We start from the raw sequence: 13203 nt of genomic DNA on the forward strand, positions 1-13203 counted from the left end.
TCCCCTCCTGGGACAAGGAAGAAAACCCAGGGCTCCTGGTCCCTGATGTCTACACTGTGTTTGGTGGTACCCGGAGCCGAACACTGGCCAAAAAATACCATGCCAGGACACACTCCATGTGGCTGCTTTTCCCAGCAGGGAAAGCAGCTAGAGCAGCGCAGGGCATGTGGAGCCAGCTGTACTGCACAGGAAAACAGATGGAGCAGGGCGACTGCAGTGGCAGGGCAGCACACGAGGGTTGTGGCAGCACACGAGGGTTGTGGCAGCACATGAGGGTTGTGGCAGCACCTGGGAAGACGGCTGGGGCAGATCTGGGCCGGCACAGGCAGGTGGATGCCAAGGAGAGCAGTAGCGAAATGTGTGGGACGGAGCAAGGGCAGATCCAGCTGCAGGGAGTCCCTGGGCAGGAAGGACGGGACAGATCAGCCAGGGAAAAGTCCTGGGGGGGAGCAGGAAGCAGGAGGAAACTGGGGAGAAGTGGGAGATCCCAGGAAAGGGAGAAACACGAAGGGGTACAGGAGGCACTGGGCATACTGTCACTGACAGACTGCACTTTCCTGCTCCTCTGGAGGACAGACCCCCACAGCCCCCAGGGACACCGTCCAGGCAGGGGTGGGTGCACGGGGAGAAGCAGACCCCCACGTCCACAGCATCCATCCAGCCTGGTGATGGCTGTGAGAAGATCTGAGCCTGTACCAATGGGGCCCATCCTGGCAGTGGCTGGTTGTATGGGGGAATTGGACCCATGACCCCATATGAGGTGGGGCTGGATATATGGGGAGATCAGATCCCCATGCCTTTGGCCCATCCACTCAGGGACTCAGGGTGCTATGGGGAGAGTCCCACATCTACAAGGTGCATCCAGGCAGGGCCCAGAGTAGGGGAGGTTCAGAGCACTGTGTCCATGGGGTATGTCCAAGCCGTGCACAGGGAGCTCAGGGCCCCATAGCCCATGCAGGCATGCACAGAGATGGCAGCTCGGCACCCACGGACCCTCCACAGGGGCCGGGGCTGGTGCATGCAGACATCAGGGCGTGCGGGGTCCCCGCTGCCCGCCGGTGCGGGGGGGCTCCGGCAGGGCTTGGCGGTGGCGGGTCCCAAGGAGTTAAGGGCTGTCCCCGCCCCGGCTCCGCCCCGCCGGTGCCAGCGCTCGGAGCGGCGGAGGCGCAGCGCCGGGCCGCGGCGGGGGTCGAGGCGCCGCCGCGCCGCTGCCGGGCCATGAGCGCCGTGCGCCCCGCCGAGTCGTCCGCCCCGCACCGCCGCCGCTGCCGCTAGCAACGCGCGGGGGGGGGGGGGGGGCGGCGCCCCGGACGGGGATGTGAATGTCGCTGGGTGTGCTCGGCGGGACCGACATGGAGTGGGAGAAGCTGCCGCGGCGGCCCGGGGAGGGCGAGGGGGAGGCGGCGGGGCCCTGGCCGGGCTGCGGGCGGCTGCGGCCCTCCTCGTACCGGGCGCTGCGCAGCGCTGTCTCCACCCTGGCGCGCATCGACGACTTCTACTGCGAGAAGATCGGGGCCGGCTTCTTCTCTGAGGTCTTCAAGGTGTGCGGGACGGGAGCGGGGATGGCGGTCCCCGAGGCATCCCGGCGGGTTTGGGCATCCCCCGGGGACCGCGGCTCCCACGCAGCCCTGGCCAGGCCCTCGGTGGAGTGCGGGGGGGGTCTGGGCGCCCAGCCCCGGCAGCTGGGTGAGGTCGGGGGGGGGGGGCGAGGCGGTGCCGTGCGGCGGGGACCTGGGGTGCCGGGGAGCCCCGTCCCCGCTGGGGGTGTTGTTCCTCCATCCCTCCGTGCAGGGGGAGGGGAGCGCCGGCTCTGTTTACAGCCCGGGAAGGCTCAGCGCTCCGAAGCGCTGCGGCGTGGGTCGCAGCGAAGCTGCGTAGGGGGCCGGGGCGCCGGTGGGGTGGCGGGCAGCCCAGCCCCGGGGACACCTGTCAAAAGCCTGGAGCCCCGACCCCGCCAGGCCCAGGGTGTGCCTGTGGCAGGGGATGCAGGCAGTGTTTGCAGCCGGTCCGAGGTGGTCTCCAGCGTTGCTGGGCCTGCTCCAGCCTGCTCTGGGCAGGTAGATGTGTGGGGTGCCTCACGGGAGCCTCCCGAAGGTGACCAGGTCTGGGAGAGGGGTGTGATGCTGTAGAGCAGTGTGGGGGCTGGCCCCCAGCTGGGACCCCGGAGGTGCCTTTGTCCCGTCCTCTCTGGGACTGCCAGAGCAGGGATGCCCGTGTGTGGCCCGCACCCTGGTTGGGGGTGCATGGGTGCTGGTGGGGAGCTCGGGGTCCCGACAGTGCAGCAGAGGTGCATGGTGACGGTACCCTGCCAGCCCACACGCTACTGCCAGGGCATGAGGGGCTGTGCCCTGCCCCACTGCCACAGCCACCTCTCCCTGTCTGAGGGGAGGTGTGTGCACGTGTTGTTTTCAACCTTGGCATCACTCAAGGCTCCGCAAGCCATCGGGCAAGTATTGCCCTTAAGCCGTGCTTCTAGTGGCTTTGTCCCCCTCAAAGAGCAGCTTTGGGCTGGGCAGGACCCCCACCACCTCCCACCACAGTCGCTGAGGTCCCGGGCAGTGCTTGTGCTGTGTCCCCTGTGTGGGACCATGCTCCCATGTGCAGCACGGCTGGGCGGCCGCATCCCAGCAGGAACCTGGAGTCTCTTCGCAGCCCTGGTGCCATTCCCCACTCAGCAAGGAGACCCCAAGACCCGGCTCCTCTGCAGCTGCAGGATAGGTGTCCTGCGAGGGGCTGTGGCAGGCGTGCAGAAGGGTCCCTCTCCTCCATGCTCCCTGCTGCCCCTGCAGAGCCGTGGCCTCTCTGCTGGCCGGGTTCTTGCTATTGAACTCTGGCTTGAAGCGTGTGGCAGCACCTTGGAGCAGAGGGAGGCATTTAATAATGTCAGGCGTGGATACGGCTCTTTAATAATGGATGCTCCCATGTCTTGGCCAGGTCACGGTCTCTCCTTGCCTCGCTGTTTCTGCTTCCCCAGGCCCTGCAGGAGCCACAAAATGCTCCTTCTCCCACCCATTGTTCATGTTCTTGCAGAGCCACTTGCATGTAGGATTTGGGGGAGCGGCGAAGCTTTGGGGGTGGGAGCGGGATCAGGCGGCAGGAGCCGATGTGTGTGCATGCCGGAGAGGAGGCAGGGGCAGGAGGGGGCCAGATGGGGCTTTGTGCTCGTGCGGTGGGTTGAGTCCAAGATCTCAGCAGGATGGTGGGGCAGGCCTGGGATCTGAGCTGGGGTTTGGCTGCCTGAGCTTGCAAGGAGGATGTAGCTTGGCAGGGCAGCGCAGGACCCGTTTTCCTCCCACCTCCCTTGTTCCTGCTGTGCTTTCCATGGCCATGGGCACTCGCAGCTCCCTCCTCCGTGTGCCTGCTGGGTCCTGTCTCATTCCAGCCTTAGTGGGCATGGGGGACGAGGAGGGGACCTGGACATCTGTGTCCCTACCCAGGTAGCTCAGCTCTGGTCTGCAGCCGAGCCAGGGCCAGGAGGGGTGCTGGGGTACCGGCACAGGCATCTGACTGTTCCCAGCGTTAAAGCCAAAGGGCTCAGCGTCTGAGCCCTGGTGTCCCAAGCTTGCCCCTGGGTTGAGCCTTAGCCCACTTCAGCCAAGCACTTCTCTTGGGAAGGCTGTCTGGAGCAGACAGGAGACACCAGTGATGGAAAGCTGCCCTTTTCCATGGGGGTTGTTCCCTGCCAATCCCCCGCTGTTCTGTAGAGCTGGGCCGTTTCCCTCTGGAGCAGCTGGTTCCCATTGCCTTTCCCTGCATGATTTCAGAGGCATCAGGCCCACCCGTTTTCTCAGGTACATGGACATTGCAGCGAGCTGCCTCTCCATCTCCGATAGACTGAGCAGATTGAGCCGGGCATGTTTGTGCCAGACATTTTCTCTAGCCCTTAAACCGCTGTTGCATCTCTTCCCCAAATCCCTTTCTTACTTTCCCGTGTGCGGTCTGCAGCAGACGCGGTGGCTGCGGGCAGTATCCTGGCTTCACTCTCCCAGGGGCTGTATCCAGAGGTCTTTGCTTATCCAGCTCTGCCCCTTATGCCCTGCTGTCACACATCCTCCCAGAGACGCTGCTTCCCAGGGCACAGCCCTTCAGTGTGCTCAGCCCAGCGCCCCATTTCCATGGTGCTGGGGTGGGATTATCAGCTCCCTGCGCTGCTGCCCGCCCATCTCTGCTCACTTCCTGGCCAACCTTTGAGATTTTGCGTTTACTCCCAATTTACCAGTGCAACTAATGACACAACTCCCTCCCTCTTATCTGCTGCCCTTCATCAGTGAACCTTGCCTTGTTTTACAAAGGGGGGTGGAGCAGCGTGACACAGACAGCATGAATGGGGAAACTAAGGCAGGTGGGGAGGAAATGAATTTGCCGAGGTCAGCCAGCCACAGCGAGGCCGGGAGCAGCCCTGGCCTCGCTGTCACCACTCAGGAGCCCCGGGCGCTGGAAACGCATTGTGCTGACTAGCCTGGGACCCACTGGCACCTCTCCTGCACTGTCATGGGGTGTGCTCCGGGCTTGCTGGTGAGGGCTGGCGATGCCCCGCCACCACGGTGCAACGCCAGCACTGCCCCAGCTTCTGCTGTGCCCGCCATGCTGCTCCTGAGAGCACAGGAGGTGAGGGCTACTGATGCTCAAGCGTTCGTCAGGAGCAGGTGCTGCATGCCCTGCTCCTTTCGCTTCCCCGGAGGAAGTCTGTCTTGACCGATTCTGCTTTTTCTGTGTGATGAGCAGGTTTTCCAGTCCCACCTAGTAAAAGACCTGTTGCGCTACTGGGGTTCCCGCGAGCTCAGATGCAGCCATTGCGGGCGGCTCTGGGATTACCAGTGGCGTTGCTAGCTCCCTTACTTGCCCTCCTGTCTTTCCCCGCTAGGCTCCCCAGGGGTGAGGGGTGCAAGATGATGTCCCTGAGTGACTGTGCCTTGCCTGCACCGAGCTGGGGCAAGGGGATGTGTGCTGAGTGGGGCGATATGTGAGCCTGGCCCTGGTGCAGGGGGGGCTGGCTGCTGAGACCCCCGGGTGGGGGGGTGGCAGGCGGGGTCTTTGCCCTGTGTCTAGACAGGAGCACGGGCTGCGGGGAGGGAGCAGGCCATCTGCTCGCTCTGATTAGCATGGTCTTTAAATAAGACTCTAATTTCTGCTGTTAAAAGAGCTCAGATCCCTTGTGCCCAGGCTGGGGCCGCAGCCAGCCCTGTCCCATCCCCCAGCCCCGCATGCTGGCAACAGATGGGATGGGGACCGACACGCCGCGGCACCGATGGAGGGGCCGTGCAGGGTGCTGGGGGGCATCGGCGAGGGGCGAGGGCTCACTTGGCTCCTGGGTGGGGGCTGGCGGCTTGTCCCCCCCACCCCGCACCCTGTCGCGGCTGCCCGGCTGAACTCAGCTCCAGGGAATGCGCTGGGATTCCTGGGCACCATGCCAGAGCGTGGAGAGGCGAGGGGGAACGTGGTCCTGCCCGGGGAGGCTCTGCTACTCATTCCCTTCCCCGGACAGCAGCGGGGAAGGAAACCCCCTTAGCATGGGGCTGTGTCCCACCTGGGGTGGTGGCTTGCTCCCTCCTCTGCTACGTCTGCTTCTGGATGAGGGTGGCCGGGGCGCTGGGCTGGTGCTAGCACCTGGCTGGACTGGGTAAACTGGCCAGTGCATGTGGGAGACTGCAGGGAGCCCAGGGGAGTGTAACCCCTTCCCTGCCGGCCCGGGCAGGGGCTGGCCTTGAGCTGCAGAGTGTGCAGGGGAGACAGCAGGACACGGCCCCACAAACGAGCTCAGGGCGCTGGATGCCCTTGAGGATGCCGCGCCCTGTGTGCGTGGGGCTGAGGCTGTCCTGGGAGCCCCTGGAGCCCTCCCTGCCCCTGGGGATGGAGTCCTGGATCAAGGTGCCAAGGCAGTGCTGTGCCAGCCTGGGGCTCCTGGGGTCCCTGGGAGAAATCCCAGGGAAGGGGCTTCCACCGGACCTTCCCTCCCCCAGGCTGCCTCTCCTCCAGGATTAAGGCGTTAGATGTCATACAGCTGCACTTGGACCTGACCCAGCCTATTGCAATGGCAGGAGGCTTATTAACAAGGAATTAAGCCACAGGCACGTCCCAGCTACGTGGGGCTGAGCCGATGCCCGCCGGGAGCTGTTCCCTGATGCAGGGACACTGCTGCTGGCAGGGACCCAGCCAGCCCCACGGTGCATGGCTACCAAGTGCCAGCACTGTGTGTGCCGCCCGGTATTCCCATCACGGGCATGTGGCACCGGAGCCTCACCACCCGCAGCCATCCCTGGTGGGGTTGAGCCTGCCTGCACCATCAAGCCAGGTCCTGGCACCTGGCAGCTGCCGTTGCCAGCCAAACCAACCGAGCCAGTCCTGCCAGCCCCACGCGGCGTGGGAAGGCAGCGCTGCCACCGGGCAAGCTGGGTTGGGAGCACTGGGCTTTGCTGGGCAGCACCCAGCACCGGGGGCTTGGCGGGGCTGGGGGGTCCCACTGGCTTCGTCCGTGGGGCCAGCAGTGGGGTGCTCCCAGGCAGGTTCTGGCCTGGGCTGGGCTGGGGCTCTGCGGGGAGCTGGAGGGGCCAAGGGAGACCCTGCCCACCCTGCTTTGGCCAGGCAGGTCCCCTCCTTAAAGCACGCACAGCCACCGGGGCCAGGCTGGGAGCCCCGTTTCTGTGACTGGTGCTGCCTCCAGCTGCCCCACGTGTGGGGATGGGGCAGAGGGAAAGCAGGAATGGTGGAGATGGTGTGGGGGTGCCCCTTGCCCTGCCCACTGGTGCAGGTGTGGGCCTGGGGATGGGACTGACAGCAGTGCCAGGCGCTGCAAGTGATGAGGTGGGGTGAGCCGGGTGGTGGGCATGGGGAGAACCTGGGTGCCATTAGGTGAGGCGCCCTGGGTGCGCACAGGGCTGGAGGAGTGTGCTCCCCGCAGCAGGGACTGTGCCCTCACCCTGGGATGTGCTCTCCCCGAGCCCAGGTGCTTTGTCCAGTGCTCAGCGAGGAGGAGGCAGGCCGGGGGTCCCAGCAGGCTGGCTGAAGCTGGCCTGGAGGTGACGCAGGTGTAACCGGAGCAGGGTGCCCGTGGGCAGGTGGCTGCTGAATTATTCAGAGCCTCTCCATGAACTCAATGAGCTGGTGGTGGCACGAAGGGGTTGGCTGGGCTATTGCCTCTCACTTCCACTCTGCCTGGGGCTGGTTTGGCCTTGGTGCACCCAGACGTGAAGAGGGATCTTCATAAAGACCTAATTTCCCCCAGGCCCTTTGGTGGCAGGGAGCTGTTGCCCATCCCCTGGGTATTGGGCACTAGACAGGTCCCCATCTCGGTGTGCACCCCAGGACGTTCCCTGAAGCGATGCCTGCCGTGGGGTGGGAAGAGAGCCCCAGAGGGCCCAGCACATCAGCTTCCCCCCCCGTGATGGGGACAGGGGCCAAGCTGAGAGCAGGATGGGGGGCACTGGGGACCCTGCCTCCAGCCAGCCCTCTGTGTTTTGCCTGGGGAGGTGATCCCTGGGGTGCGGGGCAGGCCAGGGGCTGGCACCGGCACAGCAGCTTCAACCAGCATCGACTAAAAAGGAGAAGAGCAGGGAGCTGACGGCAGCACTGAGGAATGCCTGTGCCTCCATGCGTGGCTCGGTGTGTGCCGAGGGGCAGCTGGGATCCGCCAGGGTGTCTTCCCCCCTGGCTGCTGCTCCAAGGGGGTCCCATCCCACCACCAGCGCCTGCTCAGGAGCAGACCCCCAGTGCCAGCTCAGACCCCTGGCACAGTGCTGGGGCAGGGGATCCCATGTCCGTCCCTCGCCCTGCATGCGCCAGGGGCTGCCAGAGGATAGGGGTGTCCATGCTTGGCCACGCTCCCAGCTGCTGTTCCTGGCGATGGGCCAGGCTCCCAGCTCGCATGACAGTGTCAGGCTGGGGACGGCTAAATATACAGCCTCGTCCGAGTGCCATGCCCCACGGGGCTGGGGTCATGCGCCAGGGCGGCGTTGGCCACCCCCAGGCCTAGTTTGGGGGCGATGTGCCCCCTCTTTCCTCCACCCCATGCTGGTGGGGTCTGGCTGGGTGGTACTGACCTGAAAAAGCTCTCCCTGGTGCGCCCCAATCCTGCACCTGCCTGTCCTTGCAGCCGGGTTGGGGTCACGGCTTGCAGGAGCTGCCATTGCTTCTCCGGGAGGGCTGGGCAGTGTAGTGTGGTGGAGGGAGCATGACAAGCAGGATGCCCCGGGGAGGATGAGGTTGTGCATCATCGACATTGGGGGTCCTTGGGGTGCTGCTGTGCTGGGAGAGCCCCCCCTAACCCTAGCAGTCCCTGAGATGCCCCATGCCTCGGGCATGTGGGGTGCCTAGCTCCAACCCCTAGGGCTGGGGGTGGGTGCCGGGTGCAGGCTGGCATCTGGGGAGGGACTGTGGAGACACGTGGGGCTCAGCCACCCCTGCACCACCCTCCAGGTGCAGCACCGCCAGTCTGGGCAGATCATGGTGCTGAAGATGAACAAGTTGACCAGCAACCGGAGCAACATGCTGCGGGAGGTGCAGTTGATGAACCGCCTCTCGCACCCCAACATCCTCAGGTAGGACCTGCTCCCTCACTGCCATGCCCAGTCGGAGCTGCTACCAGGGCTTGGCAAGCTCCTGGGGCTGGTCCCCGCCGCAGCCATCCTCAGGTCCCCTCTGTCTCACAGGTTCATGGGGGTGTGCGTGCACCAGGGACAGCTGCACGCGCTGACGGAGGTGAGAGTGGGCCGACAGCCACAAGTCTCGGGGTTCCTGCGGGCAGGGCCTGGGGAGGGGATGGCAATGGCTATAGGGACACTTTCTCGGCCAGTGGCACATGTGCAGGGCAAGGTCTGCTGGGGGGCTGTGCCATGGGGTGGTTGGAGGATGCGTTGGGGTGAGAGATGGGGATCCAGCTTTATGGGAGGGAGGGGGAACGCAGTGATGCAATGGTCCGGCTCTTCCCATCAGTACATCAATGGTGGGAACCTGGAGCAGCTGCTGGACAGTCCTGTGCCCCTCTCCTGGTCCATGCGTGTTAAGCTGGCCCTCGACATCGCCCGTGGCCTGCACTACCTGCACTCCAAGGGCATCTTCCACCGCGACCTCACCTCCAAGGTACGGGGCATTCCGCTGCCCTTATTGTCCCATACCCACGTTACTGCCCAGGCACAGCTGGCCGAAGAGCAGGAGGCTGCGCTGTGCCCAGGGCATCCCGGGAGCAGTGGCTGGTGAGGCAGGGCTGGCGCGGGCGGTGTGACAGGAGTCCTCCTGTGCCCCCAGAACTGCTTGGTGCGCTGCGAGGGCAACAGCTACACGGCTGTGGTGGGTGACTTCGGCTTGGCAGAGAAGATCCCCACCTACAGGTGCGTGGGCAGCATCCACCCGTCCATCCCCGTCCTTGGAGTGGGGGGTTTACAGCCCACTTGGAGCAGGAGCTGGGGAGGGATGGACATTTGGGGTGCAGCTAGAAGGGCAGGGGTGGGGGACGGTAGGGGTGGGGACTCATTGGACAGATGGACACATTTGGGGCTGGCTAGGAGGGGATGGAGAAGGGGATGGTGTGGGTGGGGAGACATGAGTTCGTGGGGTGCATGGAGGAGGGTTGGCCCAGGAAGGGAGATGGAGATGGTGATTCAGGCTGCCCCAGCAGGAGGCAGAGGGGGGGAGGTGGGACAGGGGCAGGGGCCTGCAGGCTGCCCCTGATGTCCCACCATGTCCCCCAGTGAGGGCAGCGAGAAGGAGCCGCTGGCTGTGGTGGGCTCCCCGTACTGGATGGCGCCTGAAGTGCTGCGAGGGGAGATCTACAATGAGAAGGTGATGCACCGTGGCTGCTGCGTGCGGGGCTTTATTCAGGCTTGCGCCACTGGTGGTTTGCAGGATTTGCGGCCCTGGGGGTGGTTGGGCACACGGAAGGAAGGAACTGGGCATCCCTCAGGAGCAAGGTGGCAGGACCCCCGGTATGGCTCCGCGAGGAGGAGGGGGGCTGTGGATTTACTGAAGGGTGGGCACATCGCCTCGGGGCTGCAGGGCCCCCCGCCAGTGACTCCCTGCTCTCTGCAGGCTGATGTGTTCGCGTACGGCATCATCCTGTGCGAGACCATTGCTCGCGTCCCCGCTGACCCCGACTACCTGCCCCGCACCGAGGTGACTCCCTGGGATGGGGAGGGAGGGCAGCAGGCAGCGGCACCGCGGCTGAGGCCACTTCACCAAACAAGGGGGACCATCCTCCTGCGCAGGGCAGAGCCCCATGTGCAGGAGCTGTCCCACATCTCGGGGCAGGGGTGCTGTGTCCCAAATGTCTCTTGGCAGCAGGTGCTGCTGCCCGGGGAGGGACGCTCTCTGATGATAACTTGTCCTCAGAGCCCAGAGTCAGCCCAGGTGGGAGAAGGGGATGGTTGAATTCAGGCAGAGAGCAAGAGGGATCTGTGTCCCAGCATCCCCCAGCCTTGACCCAACTTGGGGTGCTGCCAGGTCTGCAGCCCTGGGTGACATGCAGTCAGTGCAGCGGGTGGGGGAGGCCAGGCCACCCTGGGTCCCCTGGGCTATGTGGTGCCCCGGGGGACCTGGCCTCACTCTTCCTCCTTTCCCTGGCGCAGGATTTTGGCCTGGACATCACCACTTTCCGCACCATGGTGGGAATTGACTGCCCGGCAGCCTTCCTCCAGCTCGCTTTCCACTGCTGCAGTGTGAGCCTCCTATCTCCGCTGCCAGGGCAGCCGGGCAGGACAGGCAGCCTTGCCTGCACAGGGGGAGAGGCAGGGAGCTGCCTTTGCTGGGCAGGGTGCCCTGGGGTGCTGGGGGTCTGCAGACCTCACAGGGAACCCCTCCTGCCCACAGATGGAGCCCACCTCCCGCCCCTCGTTCCTGGAAATCACGCAGTGCCTGGAGGGCGTCCTGCAGCACCAGCCGGGCACCGAGGGCACTGGGGCCACCCTCTTTGGCGGCGGGGAGAGCCTGCCCATGCCTGGGACGGCGGCCACACTCAATGGTACGTGGGCACCCCGAGGACAGGCCATAGGGGTGTGCAAGGAGGGGGGCTGTGGGGTGTCCCATCCTACCCCGGCAGCCATCAGGGAAGGAGACAGGGGTTGCACGAGGTCTGCAGGATGAAGCCGATTGCTGTTTCCCCCCCCCGGTGTGCGCCCCTGGGTTGTTGGGTGTCCGGCACCCTGTGCCAGTAGCTGCTGGCAGCTGGTGACCCGCTCCCGTGCCTGTGCCCAGGGGTAGCCGGGAGGGCAGCCAGCCACGCTGAGCAGTTGCCCCTGTGCGAGCTGGGGACACAGCACCTGCAGCCGGACCAGTGCCTGTCCCGCAGCCAGTCCGACATGTCCCCCCCCAAATCACCCACCCTACTGTGGCCGCTGGAGCCTTATGGCGGGGCCAGGACCAAGGAGCCGCCGCCCCGCGTCAACCCCTTCTCCCAGCGTGAGGACCTGAAGGGAGGGAAGGTCAAGCTCTTCGACACGCCAAGCAAGTCGGTCATCTCACTCACCTTCGACCTGCTGCCCCCCGCCCCGCTCCAGCTCAGCACCCCCGTGACGCCCAAGCCCGCCATGGAGGTGCAGTGTGACTTCTTGGCCCCCGCCGCCATCCCCCGCAAGTGCCACTTGCTGCCTGCCTCCCCCGAGCTGCCCCACCGAGGGGGCCGGGCACTGGGCATAGGGTCCCCCCATCCCACTGCCAACCCCCAGCCCTCTGCCCTCCCCCTCCCCTTGGCTTGGGGACGAGCCTCCCCCCCCAGCCCCTGGGTGGAGGAGCAGATGGACTGCAGCCCCAACAGACCCAAGCTGCCACAGCCCCCCCCGCCACTCACCAACAGCAACTTCATCTGCACGGCAGCCTCGGGCGCCCGAACCTGGCAGCCAGAGCCACGAGCCCCCAACGAGCTCCTCTTCAACAACAACCACATGGTGGTGAGCAAACCCCTGGCTTGGGGCAGCAGGCTGGAGCACGGTTTCTCTGAGCTCAGCATCCCCTGCGCGGCAGCGCTGGAGTGGACGGAGCACGCAGCCATGCTGCCCGGGCATGGCTCTGGCACTGTGCTGGAGCAGAACGAGGTGCTGCCCTGCCCTGGCTGCTGCTTAGGTCCCTTCAGCTTCAGCTTGGCCTCTGTCTGCCACTGGCCAACACCCAGCCCACCCCACTACCAGAACCTCAACTGCGAGGCCAAGAGCCTCCTCTGCCACGACCGGGGCCACCACCAGAAAGCCCCAGGGCCAGTGCTGGCAGAGCCCAGCCTGAAGCTGCCGGAGGCGCAGTCCTAGTGCCAGGGACCCCTGGGGAGCAGGGCTGTGTCCAGCCACCCCTCAGACCCCCCCCGTGGCCACAGCACTGGGCAGGTACAGGAGCTCGACGCGTCCCCGCGGTCTGTCCTCGCTCACTCGGCACTTGGTGGCCACTGGTGGCCGCAGTGCCCCATGCCGTGGCCACCATGGTGCTGCTCAGGCACCTGTCCCACCAGGATCGACCTCAGGGGTCTGTGGGAAGCCCCAGGGGTGGGCTGGGTCCCTGCCGGGGACTGAAGTGCAATAACACCCCTGCCCCGGGCACACTCCAGCGCTGCCCTGGGCAGCAGAGCTGGTCCCCCACAGGGCCCCCGGGGCTCAAGCCCTTGATGCGGGACCCCCCTTCCCCAAGGGCTCACCCCTCCGTGGGCTCTCGCCAAGGGGTGTGCAATGAGCCAGGAGCCCCCCCATGGCCCCCCAGGCCATGGGGTGAGTGGGGCTGGGCTGGGGGCAGAGGGGTCAGTGTGTGTATGTGTGTGTTGGGGGACCCTGTAGGGCTGATGGGCATCCCCATGCTTCCTTACAAGTGTGGGGAGCACACCCAGTCCCTGACGTGGGAAGAGGCATGCAGGGGGCTGGGAAAGGGGCAATGCCCGTGGGGCAGTGCCTGGAGAGGATTGCCAGTGCTGGGGTTGCCCCCTGCCCACCCATATGACGAGGGCTGGGTGCTGAGCTGGCACGGCACCCCGTGTCCCCCTGGCACACAGGGTCAGGAGCGGGGTGCCATCCTGCCCGGCATCCCACCCCAGAGCCTCCCAGGAAGGGGCCGGTGGACAGCGTGGCCAGGCTGCACGGCCCCTGGCAAGGGTGGGAGCTGGCTTTCCTCCCTCCCGCACAATGCACTGGTGAATGCAAAACTCTTGTGTTTTTTATTATTATTATTATTAATAATAATAATTGCTAGTAATATATACCCAGCTTATTTAAAGCGTTCAATAAAAACTGAATGTCCCAGCGA

General features: G+C 65.2%; 1 protein-coding gene across 1 annotated transcript; it reads left to right on the top strand.

Annotated features, from left to right (window-relative positions):
* The first annotated feature begins 1322 nt into the window (after positions 1–1322).
* On the top strand, positions 1323–13203 carry LOC143172113 (dual specificity testis-specific protein kinase 1-like). Its single transcript, XM_076361372.1, has 10 exons — positions 1323–1541; positions 8413–8534; positions 8646–8694; positions 8929–9075; positions 9241–9323; positions 9684–9774; positions 10021–10104; positions 10557–10646; positions 10798–10948; positions 11182–13203. Exons 1-10 carry the CDS (start codon positions 1323–1325, stop codon positions 12222–12224), a joined length of 2079 nt encoding a protein of 692 aa, XP_076217487.1. The 3' UTR covers positions 12225–13203.

The sequence above is a fragment of the Aptenodytes patagonicus genome, chromosome W (genome assembly GCF_965638725.1).
Source record: "Aptenodytes patagonicus chromosome W, bAptPat1.pri.cur, whole genome shotgun sequence".
Classification (NCBI taxonomy): Eukaryota; Metazoa; Chordata; class Aves; order Sphenisciformes; family Spheniscidae; genus Aptenodytes; species Aptenodytes patagonicus.